Source organism: Balearica regulorum, chromosome 6 (assembly GCF_011004875.1).
Source record: "Balearica regulorum gibbericeps isolate bBalReg1 chromosome 6, bBalReg1.pri, whole genome shotgun sequence".
Lineage (NCBI taxonomy): Eukaryota > Metazoa > Chordata > Aves > Gruiformes > Gruidae > Balearica > Balearica regulorum.
In genome coordinates, this window is record NC_046189.1 from 26,790,490 (window position 1) to 26,807,496 (window position 17,007).

Below are 17,007 nucleotides of genomic sequence, written 5' to 3' on the forward strand. Positions count from 1 at the left end.
TTGCACTACTGGACGTGAAAACACAAACCAAGATGCTCTAACAACCTGGTTACAGCACAAAACCAGCAAATCCCAACCAATACATTTCTCATCAATGCATCATTCCAGGGAACCCTAAACTCCCACCCTCTCCTGCTCAGGCATGTAATTACTGACCTAAAACCTCTGGCTTACCTTTTTCTCCCACATTTCACTAGCCTTTGGCAACCCAACAGCCTCAGGGCACAAGCCATAACAGTGATTTCAGTGATTTAGTTCAAGATACATTTCCCAACCATACAAGCTTTCTTGGGCTTCTGATCAACATTAATAAAGGACTCAGAGGAGTCAGCAGCATGCAGTGGACAGGCCAAAAGATGTATTATGACAAATGTTAATGATTATAATGGGGCCTCTTGAACAGAGCACAGAATCCCAGCATCTGGGTTTCTATTCCAGCTAAGGACTGGCAAATACTGCTATGAAGGGCTTAAATACAACAGACAATTGCTTCAATGCAAGTATTGTCTTTGACACTGATGAGTAAAACACCCCTTGGAGCCAGCTGACTTGCAGGAACAAAGTTAACAGAGGGTCAGAGGAGATATTTTCTCTAGATTTCCCTCCTTTCAACAGATCAGCTAGACCACAGGAAGAAAAACACAGCCAATAAAAGAAAACAGGCATATATCATACAGTCAATGCCAAGCAATTTCCCCCCTGCTCAAGGTTCTAAATGAGTACAAGTTTTAGTTTCTTCCCCTTAATATACATCTTTTTAAAGTTTTAACTCTGTACAGAGTGCAACACAGCATAACCATCACACGTGTCCTCTACTGGCCACCTGCACTTGCTCAAGCTCACAGTACCTCTGCCCATGTGAACCTCACGGAAGAAGGAGTCACCACCAGCAAGGGCCACTCCTTTCGGTAATATGCAGCAATGCAGATCGCCTGGATGGTCTTGCCCAAGCCCATGTCATCCGCAAGAAGTAAACGTCCATTTCTTAAAATTCCAAAACTGGGGAAAATAGAGAGGAGAAACAAGCAGCAGTCAAGAAATGGGTTACTATCTGTCCTGGCAGCCAAGATGAGCACAACTCATCACCAAGCCTATAATGTGGGTCACCTGGAAATTATCTGGGTTCTTCAGTAAACCTGGATCTTCTCCCTTAGTCCTAACACAAGTGAGCAACTCACAAATCTCTCAAAACTTGGAAGCTCCTGAACAGAGTGGTTCAGCCCAGTCCTTAGAGACTTTGATATCATATGAGGAGTAGTCTCAAGACCTTACAATTATTTAAAGCACATTTTTTCCATGATATTACTCACATTCTGTCCCAGAGTTCATCCTGGCTGACCTAAGAAAATATTATTAAAAATAATGCCACTTTAACACCAGTAAGTACAGACTAACGACCATACATGATGGGGACAGTGACATTTAAAAGTTTATCTCTACATACAGTTAGTCATGGGTCCCACTCCCTGGCACTTTTCCATGTGTAGTTAATGTTTAAAAAAACAACAACATCAAAAGAGATGCACTTCGGGGGGAAAAAAAAAAAAGATGACCTTACAAAATAAAAAAATCATAGGACAATTTGGCACATACTGAATCACAAGAGGGAGATCAGAGATGTATCATTTGAACAATTTTATGAGACTAGCAAAAAGCTACTTTCCTCCTGACTCACAATGAAGAATTCTAGCTAGAAACAGATATGTCACTCAAAAAATCCACAAAAAACACCCCAACAAACCAAACCATACCAAACAACCAAGACCCAAGAGTGCCAGAGTGTAACAGCCCAAGGCTCCGGAGAAATGCGGAGCACTCCATGGAAGAGAATGCAGCCAGGGCATCAATATACAGAATTCTAGGCAAGGACTAGCTTTTAACAGCATGCAAAAAGGACATACTTCACACCTTCCCGCTGAAAGGGCATGAGGCTCGTCACAATTTTGGAGTCCACTACTGAAAGGTCAGCATCAGGAATGTCTGTCTGTGACGCAGATCTCTGTATTTGAGCAGCAAAGGTTTGTATTACTGCCTCAGGCAGTGGCTCCACTTCTACTGACACAAGGCTCTGTAACACTTCCACTGAAAAGAACAGAGCAGTTTATTATCAGAAGGGTAAACATACATACAACTTACATTATAGATGTCAGGGCATAACCCTCGACATATCAACAATATTATTTCCTATCCTGAAACAACTCAAGAAAGCACTGCATCATGCATGGGTGTTGGCCTGGTCTCTTTCCTGAAGTCTATTTCAGAACCCCATGATGAATCACATCTCCTCCCCTCATATTTAGACTTGGTTATAAAAAACTGTAAGTCTGATGCCATCATTCAGAGATGATTGCTACTAATACAGCTGGAGCTGGTTTATTCACACTGAGGGCAGCTTAGGGCACACTTTACTCAGAAATAAAAGTATGGATTTGAATAAAAGAGCTCCTGAAGCCAGAAGGCAGGGGCATCTTTATCTCGACCTTGGGATTCTGCATTAAACACCTCTGAGGACTCCACCATCCCTGAGTGATCAGGAGTGACCTGAGACACAGTTACCTAAAGAATATCATACATCTTCAGCTTTGAAAACTCTTTTCTCATCCTGTTCCCCAATTTCAGACAGGTTTGGCTCTGTCTCCACTTTATCACCCCTCATTTACCACCTTTGGATAAGATAATAGACAGCACCTCAAGACTCAGGGAAAGTGCTCTTGCACCACCATCAGTAGCACTCTGATAGCCATCCTTCAGTGACATGGTACCAACAGCAACTCCCTGCTCAGCTGGCATCCACTGCCGCTCTCCTGGACAGAAGTAGTTTGCAGACCAGAATCAGTCCACAGGCAGCCACTTGAGTCCCTCACCACTACTGTTGTTTCTCCCATGAAGCCTCTCAACTGTATCTGCAGCATAAAATCTTCCAAGTCGAACCAAAGGGATCCCTAGCCTCCATTATGCAAAGGCCTCGGGGCCTTCATCTTTTCAACCCATGCATCACAAAAAGCAAAGCGGCAGGGCTACTCTCCTCCTAGATAACCTTATTTCAGTCCCCTCCAGCAGCCTCTCTCTTGCATCCCAAAAAGATTAAAGTATTTCTCTCAATCCAACAGTAAATTTCTATGAAAACAAACACCAGTCTAAAACAGGTAGTGAGCTGGGACCAGGAAAAATATGATAATAATAAATCCTTGACCACTGACTGAGAAACAAAAGATACCTCTATGCTAGGAACACAAATGCATGTGCACAGATCCTTTATTGCAGGAAGCAACTTCTTTTTTATTTAGTGGGTGGCTTGTATATGAAGTCAGGAAGACATAAAACAACTCTGCAAAATAACAGAAATACAAACTCACTATACCAGCAGTAAATGCACCTCCAGAATGCATTTAGGTATTTTTATTCCAGTTATCTCCAAGAAGAAAGTAGTAGGATGGACCCCTGCCATATGAAGGGGGAAAGCAATTCCAAGAAATATACATATGAAAAGATTTCCATTTGTGGTTGGGCAATGACCAAACTTTTTAAACTCTCCAGTTTAATTTATACTTCTTCAATAGCAGGAACTCTTTCCACCCGAAGTACAGCACAAGCTTGTTATTACACTCACAGACTGAGCTATGTGTTAGCATAATTGCTACAATTTGCTCACTGATAATTCTGTTGCTATTGTTCTGTACATGAGCTGGGAGAGTGATTAAGATATATCTGCCACCAGCATGATTCATCCAACAGACATTTTTTACTGAAGTGACCTTTATATAAAGATGACTGAGCAACTAGGCAAAGAGACATTAACCTCTACAAACAGCAAACTATCTCTGTTGGAAATGGCAACCAGCCTTTTAAAATCCTATTCTTTTTTTTTATTTTGACGTAGGTAAATGAACACGCATAAAGCAAATGCTGTTCCTCAAAAAGGCACGTGCTAGAAGCCTCAAATGGCCTCACAAATTACCTTCTGCAAGCACATTTATGGAAATTTTTTTTTGCTTTCCTCAAATCTGTGGGATTCTGAATACTTCATGTGATGTATACAACTGCCAGCCAGCATGGCCAAAAGAGTGACAGACTGGGAGATGATGTGTTTGCTCAGACTGCTGAGCACGTGCTACAGGATCAGGCCCCTTGCATGTACAAAAGACCCTTCTGGCAAATTTTGAGAGCTTATCAGCTGTCACTGAAATCGGGGTCTGTCAACATCCCAATCCTGGAGTTTCATGATAGTGTCCACCAAGACAAGTTGGCAAGATCTGACATTCCTACAAGGCCCCACCAATTGGCTTTCAGCCCTACAACCACTACTAATGTTATTAAGACATGCATCATAGCAGCATGCAGATACTCAATTATTAAATGTGCTTCGGCATCCCTTGGAAGCAGGAGCTCATGCTGGAGAAAAACTACTCCGAGCAACAGCATTTTAGCTCTGAAACACTCAGTCACACTTTCTAAGGACGTGTGTAGAGCACCTTGCTTATTATCTTTCTGAAGCTTACCCCAATCAAATTCCACAGCCCCACACCCTCACACGAGTACCAAGGTAAACACAGCAGGCCAACTCGAATGATAAATAATAATACTTGTGTAATGCTATTCATCTCAAAGCACTCTATAAACTTAACCAAACGTAAAAAAAAAAAAAAGCAGCAGATGTGATAGGAGCATGCTGCTGAGACTGGATTATTCTGCAAAGTGGCATCCATTAAAAAAAAAAACCAAACAAAACAAAAAAAACCAGAACCACAGTTCTACATTTCAGTTCAGCGAGTCACAGTTTCACCAGCATTACACACATGCATCAAGGCAAGAGTTTACTGGTCAACTTCTACAATATAAATGAACATTGTACCAACACTGCGTGCTTAGATTCCATTTGCAAGGGAAGATACGATGTTCTCTTAAAAAAAGATTTTTTTGCTAAGCTTTCTTTTAAGCATCCATCAACCAGCATTTTAGTAAAGTATGAAATTCATATTCTGCTTCAAGAAGAATGCTTCTGCTTCAAGTAGATCTGCGCACTTCTGAAGAGAAACAAGCAACTCTTCTTGTTTGCCTCAAAATCAACTCAGCTATGGAAGCAACCTGAATTCTAACCTGCCTTGTACATCAATTAAAAACTTAACAGTTGTGTGCTGCCTGTAAATCCATTATTACCAGCAGTAACACATGAGGCTGAACAAAATCAGCTACACAGCAGACAGACTGTAACTGTGGATGAACTGGTTGTTACAAAAATCCTCAGTTGACTGGAAAACTTAGCGCTCTGACCTGAAAAACAAGATTTGCTGGGTCCTATTTAATTTCACACAACACCGTGCACACTGCTTAAAGAATGTGCAGTAAACCAGCCTGATACACGTTTGTTTTCTAAGCAAGGGGTGGTTGTGCCAGTTTATGAATTGATATACACATGAAAGGGAGCAAGGCGGGTTGGCACTGAGGATAAGGGGAGCACAGCTAAGAGTCAGTAAGAATTTCTGTAAGGACAGAAAGGCTTGGCAGCCACCACGCTGACCTCTTCAAATTTGGCAAGTGGGAACAGAGGAATGCATTCTCCTGCAACTCCTTAGTTCATGTAGAGCTGCTGTACATTACAGCAATAAAAATAACTTTGTGAGAGTAAATACATCCATGTGCTCTAAGAAATGGCAGAGAAAATCAGCACAGAATCTGGTAAAACAGAACCAGCCTCCCAATAGGCCCCTAAAGGACTGCCATGAATAACACACATTTATAAAGTTTTGAGTCTGGCAAAACAGTGTAAATGTCTAACAAAACAGGAAGACATTTGCTTTGTGGTTCACCAACAACTTATCTCCCCAGAGTGAAAAGGCCTACCCCAAGAAATGAGGTTAGAATTCTATTTGCCTCCCCAGAAAATATCCCTAACCAGGAAAACACAGCTACTCACTCAGTTTGGGATAGTCCTGCAGCAGGAAATTCCACTTTCTGGTGTTCATATCTGCAATAGTTACAACAGACACTGACATAAGTTTCTTTTTTCAAAAGACTGAATGTCCTTAAGAGCACGCTATCCATCCATATCCTCTGCATTTCAGAACTGCTTTAAAAGAATTCTTACCTTGTCCAGCAATCAATTCTCCTCTGTTTGCTTTCACGTTAAGCAAACAATCTGAAGTATGAGCACACATCTATAAGTGGTGGTATCACCAGAGCAAGCCAAGATCAGCTCCCCTAATGAACCCACCTGCCCAAGAATTTTGGCAAACACTTTCTCTTCACTGCAAGAAGGGATGAATCATGTGCATGAAAGTTCCTATTTGTTAACCAAACTGACTTCAGCCAGTAACACAATCACTTTCAATTGTATCTATGTACCCTACAGACAACATGCTCAGGACAGTACAGAGGAAATTCATCAATACCCAAAATGTAACATGAATGCCAGACTTATCTGGCAGGTTTATCCCTGGGTAGCACCTGCCTACAACTTGCAGGGAAGGGAGAGTGAATTCAGAGTCAGCTGAAGTCACATTAAGCCAGGTGGGGCCCTTCCCAAAGAACAAGAGCCCCAGGATTTGTTCCTCATGCTGTCACTGACCTGCTGTGACACTGCACAGGTCACCTCATCACTCTGTGCCTCATTTCCCACATTACAGGTGGGATATTTACTACTGAAATCTGAATGCCAACATTAAAAGTGCTCTACAGTTCCACTTGCCTCAAAAACATCAGTAAAGCTGCTGGTAAACTCAATCTGCTCAGGCAGTTGCAGTCATTATACAATGCAGTAAAGCAGGAGAAATATGAGAATGTCCAACTGCATTTGATAATAAAGACAAGAAATTATGCATGTTCTCCGTACTGCTGGCAAATCATCAGCACATCCCACATCAACAGTAAACGTAATCATACTGAGTCCTGAAATACCACTTTAGCTTACAGGCCCAGAAGAGGACGTGTTCTGGCACAGAGTCAAGTGCAGGACACAGATACAGCACCGTCTCAGGAGCTCTCAAAATCTTCACCAAAGCACACCCTCATCCTCTTTCAGAGGGATGTACTCTCACAATCTCTCTCCTCTGAAGCATTCACAGCACTCCAAGAGCAGCCCCAACATCATTAGAATAAAGCAGAAACAACCAGAGACTCACCATAATTTCTGGAATCCATCTGTTTGAACACCCCAATCACTTCCGCAGAATATCCAATATCAACCTCAAACCGCAAGCGAGAGATCAGCACACACTTCCCTCTGACAAGGGCTGAGGGTTTCTTCCAGTTCTTACACATCTTCAAGAGGGATTTCAGATTAACCCTATTGCCAATGAAATGAGAGCCTAATGCCAAGCCAACTGCATTTTCTCCTTCCAGTGGTGCCACAATTACTGACGAAAGTTGATTTGCTGCTTCCACTAGCGAGAAAAGCATGAGATACAAACAAATTAATAACAAAGAACACAGATAAACAACACACAGGACACTTTGGGAAAGAAGGGACAAAAGGATGACAAACAAACCGTGCACCTTCAAGTTTAAACAGAACGATGATTTCTTGCTTTAACTCACAGGGACAAAGAATAGAGAGAGTAATAGCCTGGAGGAACAAGTTGGTGGGATTTTCCACAGAGAATACAGCACGGGCAGAGGGAACACGTGCCAGTAGGTGAACAAGAGCCTGTCCAACATTGTCTCTGCATTAGGCTTCCTCTCTGTCAGCAGTCCCAAAATGTGGCTCATTAGGCCAGGACAAGCAATGTGCAGTAATTCAGCAGTAAATTGCACACGGCATTTTCACTTACTTACAAAGTTGCAGGGACAGGGGCATGGTGATCAATAGTATGTGCCTGAAAAGATGGGAAGGTGCTTCTGCAAACAGCAGAGGAGAAGGATCTAAAAATAACTGCCTCCTGCCTCATGTCAATATCTGATATGCAATCTCATCTAGGAGAAATGCTGTATATTCACAACACTGTAGGAAGGATATCAGGAAGGAATATAGTCCAAACCCCTAAATCTCCTTTGTTGTAATTGAAGTCCACCATTCTACTGTGTCTTACAGTTAGACTTGTACTTCCCCCCCAGCCATCTGCACTCCTACCTTACTAATCGCTAACAACCACCTCTGTCATGATGCCAGGGCATGGGGAGAGAAGGGAACAGCATTTTACAGCTGTTAGCCTGAGACCACAGCTATCCACACTAATAAACATTCCACTTTTCCCTGTATGTCTCTGCCTATCTATACCCATATGTTGTCTTTATTATTATAGCTGAACTGTGATCGTTAAGGAACAAGAACCGTTTTTTCTTCTATTTTTATAGCACCAAAATAGTGAACTTCATCCTTAAGACTCCAACTCATGGGTACTACAGTAATACAGATTCATGAACATCTCCCGCGTCCATGAAACTCAAGAGCAGGGGACCACTAAACATATTCCGCCTCCACGTATTTGCAGAGAGAGGCAACCTCCCCTATCCAGTAGCTGTTTAGAGTAGCTCCAGGTGAATCCAGTCCTTTGAACATTAAGCTGCACATCATGATCCACTATGCTTCTTTTTAAATAGTCCAGCTTACTGATATGCAACAAAAACACACAAAATTTGAGTGGTTAAGATTGGAAAAGGGAAGAAAAGGGAGAGAGAAAGAAAGAAAGAAACAAATTCAGACACTTTCTTCCTAACCAGTTAATAAACCAACCATTTGGATTTCATCCAACTTTAAAATAAGTGACTTCCAGAATAAATCCAAGCATTTGGGATTTCTACTCCAAAGAAAAAGTTTAAGACCCTCAAGTAAAAGTAATTTTTAAAGTAGAGGATTAGGAAACCACCAATTTAGACTTTCTCCTCCCAATGCACCAAGCAAAAAATTTTAGATGCTACTGTTTTAGCATTGCATAGTTAGATCTCACCTCTACAACTAATATGGAAAGAAATCAGAAAAAACCCAACCCATATTTTACTTTTATTTCAACATCTGTTTCTAGGCTTGACTGCATGTTTCATTTATAGTGCAAGGAAAGAAATGTCATAAAGGACAACATTATTCAGAAGAACAAAATTAACAGTGAGAATTTTAAAAGTAATTGTTTTTACACTTACAAGACCTCAAACCAAGGCCCTTTTAAGCCAGTTCCCTTTGCTCAGAGTATTTTTTCCCCCTGATATTGTTGCCCGATGTTGATCACATATTGTCTTTGCCTGTCAACAGGAACTTTTCACAGATAATGCATATTTGTTAGCTTTAAGGAAAAAAAAACCTGATTTCTAAAAAACTCATCCTCTTCATCTGCAAGCTCCTTGGTGCAGAGACTCTGCCCTCATCTGTACTTGATACACTTCAAGCAAACCAGCAGCATTTAAATTATAAATGTGTGGCAACCCACATGGGAAGCTAAAATACCAGTAACTCAACTGTGGGTTTTCCAAAGTGCTCAACACAGGCCTAATTCTGTTCCCACTGAAATCAATAGTGATTTATCACTTGCTTCAATACAATGTGCTTTTGAAAAGCTTACCTGAAGTGTTCGCCTCTATCATCTCTCAATCTTTCCAGAACAAAATGACAGGAGAGGGAAAAAGAAAAAAGGTAAAACCATCCTTGTTATGCCAAAAAAAGGCAAATTCATTTTCAGCCTCACTCAAAGCCCTACAGTATTATCCTTTTTCCTTTTCTGACACCCAAAATTAATAGGAAAAAATGTAAAAACAAAACCAAAAGCCCTGTTTAAAAAGAAAATACATGAATGGGCCTAGAAATTAAGCATTAGCCAGTGGAACACACTCGGTTCTCAACACAGATTCATATGAAATACCTGCACAGCAGGTATTTTTCTTATGATCAGTCTTGTTGGTTGCTGAAAAAATCAGCAATGGCAGAAAAAGTTAAGCCTATGCTTGGCATTTAGATTACATGAAAAATTAAGTTATTTCTAATCAACTACAAAGTGTCAGAAAAGCATTATGAGCTAGATGCCTGAAAGACTGGTGTTATGTTTGAGTATCACTACTTTTATTACTCCAGAAAATAACAAATCTAAATAATAATTATGGAAGGCAGAAGAAAGGGGTCAAGATTTGGATCCTTTTTTATCATTCAACAACTCACTTACTGAAACTGCTGTAATCTTCCAGGCTGAAATCCCATTTTTTCGTAGCAGGATCTAAAATAGGGCAGAATACAAATCATTTGGAGTAGAAAAAAAAGTGGTGCTGTGAAATGTTCATGCAAGGCAAGACAGAATTCATTCTACTCATGCAAACTTTTCAACACACATCTGAAAAACAGTATGCCCAGGTTTACAGCTACATGACACCAAAAAAGCTACAGGGCACATCAATGCTAAGACAAGAAGAATGCAGCAGCCGTTCACAGGAAGCAGCAACACCTGGGGGGAAACAAAAGTAGAATATAACAAATAAAGGCAGGGACAAAAGATCAGAAACAAGCCAAAAGGTGGAGACTTTACTGCTATCAGTAACCCAGTGAACAGAATCAGCTCATCAGCTCTGAACTGCAGCTGAAGTGACCCATTTTTCCATACCAATTTATGAATAACTTCTCTTCCTTCACTCCCAAAAGACTCTGACGAGCTGTTATCACTAAACTTCTTAGAGCACTGTTCATAAAGTAGGGCTTCTGATTTCTTGGCTAAATCCAAGCTCAAGCTATTTATGCCCAGAATTTCTTTCCAATTTCAGCTGTCTTTACTTTTCCAGTTCCCCATTAATACCATATATTCCACCCCAGCAACAGTTGCACTCCTGAGAGCATATAGAAACTACAGTTCCAGCACACACTGAAACTTTGATTCAACGTGAAACAGAGATAACAGGAAAAAAATCAATTCTTACCATAGCTTTTGCTTGGTATCTTCTTAAACACAGCAATGAGATCAGCATTATACCCTATTTCAACCTGGAATCGGTCTTCCCCATATTTCACACATTTTCCTTTTGTAACACTATTTGCTTTCTTGCAAGAGGTAGCTTCAAAGGTAGAGCCTGCACCAGCAGAGCTAGTCAGCTTCTGCATCCTACCACTGGCCTGAGAGGCACCACCTCTCCACTCTCTTTCCGTTGGTCTGCTTGTCTTTACCAGCATTTCTGAATCACTCAGGGTAGTGCTGCTTGGCGGTGAAACGTATTTTATGGCATATTTGTTCTGACCTTGTAAATCTTTAATATCATCAGGGTGCCCGTTATCAATTAATCGAGGATGTGATAGTTCTGTAGGGTTTTTGAAAGCTGGGTAGCATTTGGGCTGCTGGAATATACCAAGATTAATTAAAGCTTGTTGTCCGTGTTCCTGACCACCACCATCCAAGTAATGTTTATGTGAATAACTCAGAGAATTTGGGATCATTGTGGGGAACTGCTTAATGCCACTAGCTTGTTCCGAGTCCTCTGAACAATTCTTTTGTTGCTCTCCATGTGAACCAGCCATCTGTTGGTTTGCAGTGTAATGATTATAATCTTTCTGAAGATAGCTCTTCTGCTCCACAGGACTGTTTGGATTCTGTTGGTGCTGGCTAATGAACCTGACATGATTGTTTTCTTGCTTCAAGTTTCCCTGACTGCCTGGACTCTGTTCTTTCACTTGAGGTCCAGTGATCCCTACCTGCCCACCCCTCTGGGCTGCTAGCCTCTCTGCTCTCCTAGCCAAAGCCTTCTGGCGGTTCTCTTCAATCCTTCTCTTTTGTTCCTCTGTAAGGCCTGATGACATCTTCAACAATTTAAACAATAAATCTGAATCAAAACTGCATTGGGAATTAATCACAGACACCTGCTTCTTTACAGGAATGAAGGCCAGTCTGAAAAAAAAAAAAGGCAAAAAGAGACATGAAGTTTCAACTCTGTTCAGCCAAAGAATGCTTATTGTATTGATAACTCAGTATTATTAGTGACTGAGTATTAATGTAACTGTTCTTACACAAAATCCTAGTTGTACAGCAAAGCTGTCAGAACAATGCTGAGCCATTATCAGCAAGTAGATGCTGACCACTGCTGGGGCTTTGCATTATCAGTCCCACATACATAAAGCATATGGAAAAAGGAGAAAAACCCCATTCCGCTACAGTTTTGAACACTCTTCTCTGCAAATCATAGCAAAACTGATAAAATAGCCAAGCACAGGGACACCCCGCAGTGCAGAACCAGCCCTGCAAAGGCAAATGCAGGCACAGCAATACATTTCTGCACAGTTTTGTGTCAGTGTTTGATATTTCTGGTACCTAACAGCAAAGATGGGACAACACTCCATCTTTCCTAATCACCTTCCAGTTCTTAGGCATCTCACAGCACGTAGCAGATACATACCCAGCTCCACAGGGCAGAGTCAGATCCTGCCTTGAGAAAGGCCCACTCACAGGTCAAGGCCATTCTGAGGAGAGCAAGGACCTGGCTCCCACCGCTACACCTCCCAAGAGCTGCCTCACCCCCGCCTCGCCCAGCGCTCAGTGACTTACCTTCCTCACCACCCTGTAAGAGCTGAGGCTCACTCCTCGCCCCGCTCCTCGCCCAGGCACCAGGCTCCCCTGTCCCAAACTCCACTGGGGGCCCAGCTCCCATCCCGCGGCCAGCCCCCGCCCGCTACCCCCCAGGGGCCCAGCACTACCGCACCCCACTGAGGCCCAGGGGCCATGCCGCAGGCCGCGCTCCCTCCCGGCCCTGGGCTTAGCCCCGACCCAGCCGCGTCGTCCCCGTCCCCGTTCCCCCCCCCAGGCCCGGACACCCACCGACTAGCAGAGGCCGGGTACGCCGCCGAAGGCCGCGCAGCCGCACTGACTACAACTCCCAGCAGCCCCCGCTCTGCCGCCGAACGGCACCAAATGCCCGGCAGCACGCAGCATGCCGGGAACTAAATAATGGCGCGCGGAGCGCTCGGCACGCTGGGAAGTATAGTCTTCCCCTTACGGTGCCATCTTAGGGGCGCTGAGAGCTGCCTGGTCGTGCCGTGGGAGTCGCAGGGCTGGAGACTGCCCTCGCCGCCCTCTCGGAGGGGTTTGGGTCAGGTCCACATGCAGAGTGCGGGGACCACTGCCGCCAGCCACGGGCTGAGGCTTTGCCCCAGACAGCACCCAGTGCTGCATGGCTGGGGCAGGGCTCCCTCAATGCCTGCTTCTGGGATGTGGGCCTGGCAGGACAAGGTGTGTGGCTTTTAAATGGGTGTCCATGAGTGGGGAATAAAAAATGGACGTAATGCACGAGAAAGGGTGAAAACACTGTTGTCAGCAGTGAGGGGGGAATCCGCCTCAGGGTATGAAGAGCAGTGGCTGACACTGGTGCAAGGCTGCTGTCTGTAATCTTTGAAAAGTGATAAAGGGATGTCCCTGGTGAATGAAAGAGGGCAAATGTCAGAGCTATCTACAAGAAGGGCTCAAAAGAGGACCCAGGAAGCTACAGGCCATTAGTCTTACTCCAGTCCTGGGAAAGTAGCAGAGTGAGTCTTCCTAGAAACTATCACAAACCAAATGAAGCAGGTGATTGGGAAAAGCCAGCAGGGATTTACCAAATGCAAATCATGCCAGACTAACCTGATCACCTTCTACAACAAAATAACATTTTCTGTCTACATGGGGAGAGGAGTGAATGTTGTGTACCTGGAGTTCAGGGAAGTGTCTGACCCTGTTTCCCACAGCTGCCTCCTAGACAAACTGGCTGGGTACAGACTGGAGGAGTGGTCTGTGCGATGGGCAGGAAAGTGGCTTACAGGCACTCACAGAAGATGCGATCGATGGGTTTTGCTCAGGCTGGCAGCCTGTCACAGGTGGGATCCCTCATGATCGATACTGGGCCCCATGCTGTCCAACAAGTTGCACTGGAAGAGGTTTCGTCTTGATATAAGAAAGAATTTTTTTTACATTGAGAACAATCTATCACTGGAACAACCTCCCCAGGGACATGGTGGGGTACCCATCACTGGCGATTTTCAAGATGTGATTGGACAGGGTGCTAGGTAATCTCATCTAGGCTTCCTTTCCCACAAAAGGTTGGACCAGATGATCTTTTGAGGTCCCTTCCAACCTGGGTTGTTCTATGATTCTGTGAACACCTTCATAATAAGGTAATTACTCATATTCGCATCAAAGTTCTGAATAAAAGGGTCTCCCAGGGGCTTAATTATACATGAGGCTTGTTTATACACATCAAGCCGCCCTTCCTGGACAGTCGTGATCCCCATGTGCGTGACTGGAGTGATACTGGGGAGAAAGCAGAGAAAAGGCCCTGGGGAGCACCATAAAAATGTTTAGGTTGGAAAAGACCTTTAAGATCATCAAGTCCAACCATTAACCTAGCACTGCCAAGTCCATCACTAAGCCATATCCCTAAGCACCACATCTACACATTTTTTACATACCTCCAGGGATTGGTGACTCAACCACTTCCCTGGGCAGCCTGTTCCAATGCTTGACAACCCCTTCGGTAATATCCAATATTTCCTAATATCCAATCTAAACCTCCCCTGGTGCAACTTGAGGCCATTTCCTCTTGTCCTCTCACTTGTTACTTGGGACAAGAGACCAACACCCACCTGGTGACAACCTCCTTTCAGGTAGTTGTAGAGAGCGATAAGGTCTCCCCTCAGCCTCCTTTTCTGCAGGCTAAACAACCCCAGTTCCCTCAGCCGTTCCACATAAGACTTGTGCCCTAGACCCTTCACCAGCTTTATTGCCCTTCTCTGGACACGCTCCACCACCTCAGTGTCCTTCTTGTAGTGAGGGGCCCAAAACTGAACACAGTACTCAAGGTGCGGCCTCACCAGTGCCGAGTGCAGGGGGACAATCACTTCCCTTGTCCTGCTGGCCACACTATTTCTGATACAAGCCAGGATGCTGTTGGCCTTCTTGGCCACCTGGTCACACTGCTGGCTTATATTCAGCTGCTGTCAACCAACACCCGCAGGACCTTTTCCACTGGGCAGCTTTCCAGCCACTCATCCCCAAGCCTGTAGTGTTGGATGGGGTTGCTGCAACCCAAGTGCAGGACCCAGGCCATAACCCCCCCCCCATCGCTGAAGTTCAGTACCCTGCCCACTGGCAGGTCTGGAGCCACCATCCCTGTCTCCAGATGCCATTTTCTCCCACTTGACAGACCCTTTGGCTGAGGACACTGAAGTCAGCTGGCTGTTTCACAGTTTATTTGTTCTTCTCTCTGCTGGTTAATTAGAAAAGGTTATCCTTAAATTGCTTCCTGATTAAGCAGCAGTGACTGCCATTAGTCAGGAGCCCGTCAGCCTGAGAAAAACAGGGCAGGCAGCAAGAACGAGGTGCGACTTGACACACAGCACAACCCTGGGCGTGCTGTTACTCACCTGGGAATCGCACACATACAGACATGAGCATGCCACGTGCACACAGGTGCTCACAAACACATCACTTTTAAAGAAAACCATCGGGTTGAGGAGAGGTCCAGGGTTTTGTCCCAGCTTCTCTTAAGAAAAAGAGTAAAAGTCGAACCTTTTTCCAGACTCCAGGGCTCCTCACTGCAGAGCAGGTTTGCTAGGAAAGGATGCTCAACCCCGTGGTCTCTGTTCAGATCCTCTGCCATTGCCCTTTCTTCCCCTGCAAGCCAGCAGACTCCATCTGGCTACACCACACAGAGAGAAAGGAACGGCTGAGAGACCTTTTTTTTCTCCTTCTTGTCACAGTTTTAACTGCCCAAAGCTAAACCAGATCCCAGTGTCACATATGGAGGAGAGAGAGAGAACATGCAGAGCATGACCCTGCAACTGTTTCCAGCCACCTTCTCTCCCCCAGCAGCAGTTCCACGTCTCTGGTGATGGGTCCTTATGCTTTGAGAGATCTGGGGGGGGTGGAAATAAACTTGGGAAAAGTGGAGAAAAGCCCCTATCAGGTACTGTCCCCAGCTCGTCAAAATGATGAGAGCAGAGCATCGTTTGCAGAGAGCTCTGGGGTTGCACGGTCAGGCAGACACACAGACAGACGTTGAAGCATTTGCTCCATATGGCACAACTTCAGCGAGGCACAAGGAACAGCCCAGCCATGCAGAGAACAGACCTACAAAATGAGAGGCCGTTTGCGAGCAGTTTGCTGGTAGCACTCCAGGTGTCCTTTCAGTCAGAACATGCTTCCAGCAGTGGCTTGGACTCACCCTCCACATACTGGGTCAGGGAGCAGAGATGCAGTACGAAAATCCTGAGAGGACTGGGAGGGTTAGCACACCCCTGCTCTGCTGCGGAGGAAATGGTTCACCCACTTCCACAGAAATGCTCCCATCAGTGAAAAAAACATAAGGAAATGGGATTCTCAGTGCTGTTCTTACCAGGATCTTTCCATCACTTAGATTGTGGTCTAAACATCCTCTCATGGGCTGGGCTGGCTGGTCCTGACTGCTGGCTCCCAAATGAGGACAGAACTGCCTGCATTGTACATCTTGTATAAGCAGCAGCTAATATTCGAAATACAAGTGACCCAAGACCCCAGAGCTATTCTGGAATCTCATGGATTGTCATCTGAGGGTTTTTGAGTTGCTCTTTAGGAGATCCTACTGCTGTCATACTGAATGTGTTCACCCCACTCCACTGCCTTGCCAACACACCATGGTGGTTCTCCACATGGACAGAGCTGGCTGCCTTCATCCTAGATGTGTGGCCAGCCTGTGCTCTCTGCCGGGGCTGAATTGCATGCGGAGCTGCTGTGTGTAGCAAGGCCTTCCAGCAGACAACTGGAAATCAGCCCAGGCTAACGGACCTCAGATGCTTCAGCTTCTTGGAGGGTTTTGGTAGGCTACACTGAGCTCGGAGACGCCATTACCAGAGCCCAAATGTGCCAGTCTTCCACCAGCAGTGAACTTGTATTTGCACCTTCCAAAATAAATTAATCCCATGCTCATAAGCTTTATCAGTTCCTTCCCAGCTAAAACCAGTCAAGTGGCTGGGCTGGGGACATGTGGGTCAGCTCCAGGTCAGCTCTTCAGAGAAGGTCTTGGGGCAGGAGAGTCAGAGAAGGCCCCTGGACTGGCAGAGCTGCTTCTGGTTGGAGAAACCCTTTCTCATGGGCTGCTAGAGTTTGACCA

The 17,007-nt window shown here is 44.6% G+C and overlaps 1 protein-coding gene across 3 annotated transcripts in view; it reads right to left on the reverse strand.

Annotated features, from left to right (window-relative positions):
• The window catches only part of SMARCAL1 (SNF2 related chromatin remodeling annealing helicase 1), a 40,233-nt gene extending 27,450 nt beyond the window's left edge, over positions 1-12,783 (reverse strand). For 2 of the 3 annotated variants that reach the window (XM_075756993.1, XM_075756990.1), the window contains exons 1-7: positions 12,708-12,783; positions 10,825-11,783; positions 10,083-10,133; positions 7,119-7,379; positions 5,915-5,965; positions 1,902-2,082; positions 849-999 (exon numbers count right to left, since the gene is read on the reverse strand). In XM_075756993.1, the coding sequence (XP_075613108.1) occupies positions 849-999; positions 1,902-2,082; positions 5,915-5,965; positions 7,119-7,379; positions 10,083-10,133; positions 10,825-11,695 (1,566 nt within the window). In that variant the 5' untranslated portion in view covers positions 11,696-11,783; positions 12,708-12,783. Of the gene's footprint in view, positions 1-848; positions 1,000-1,901; positions 2,083-5,914; positions 5,966-7,118; positions 7,380-10,082; positions 10,134-10,824; positions 11,784-12,437; positions 12,509-12,707 lie in introns of those variants that run through there. The other variant, XM_075756992.1, reaches the window with a different exon arrangement.
• Between the last annotated feature and the right edge of the window lie 4,224 nt (positions 12,784-17,007).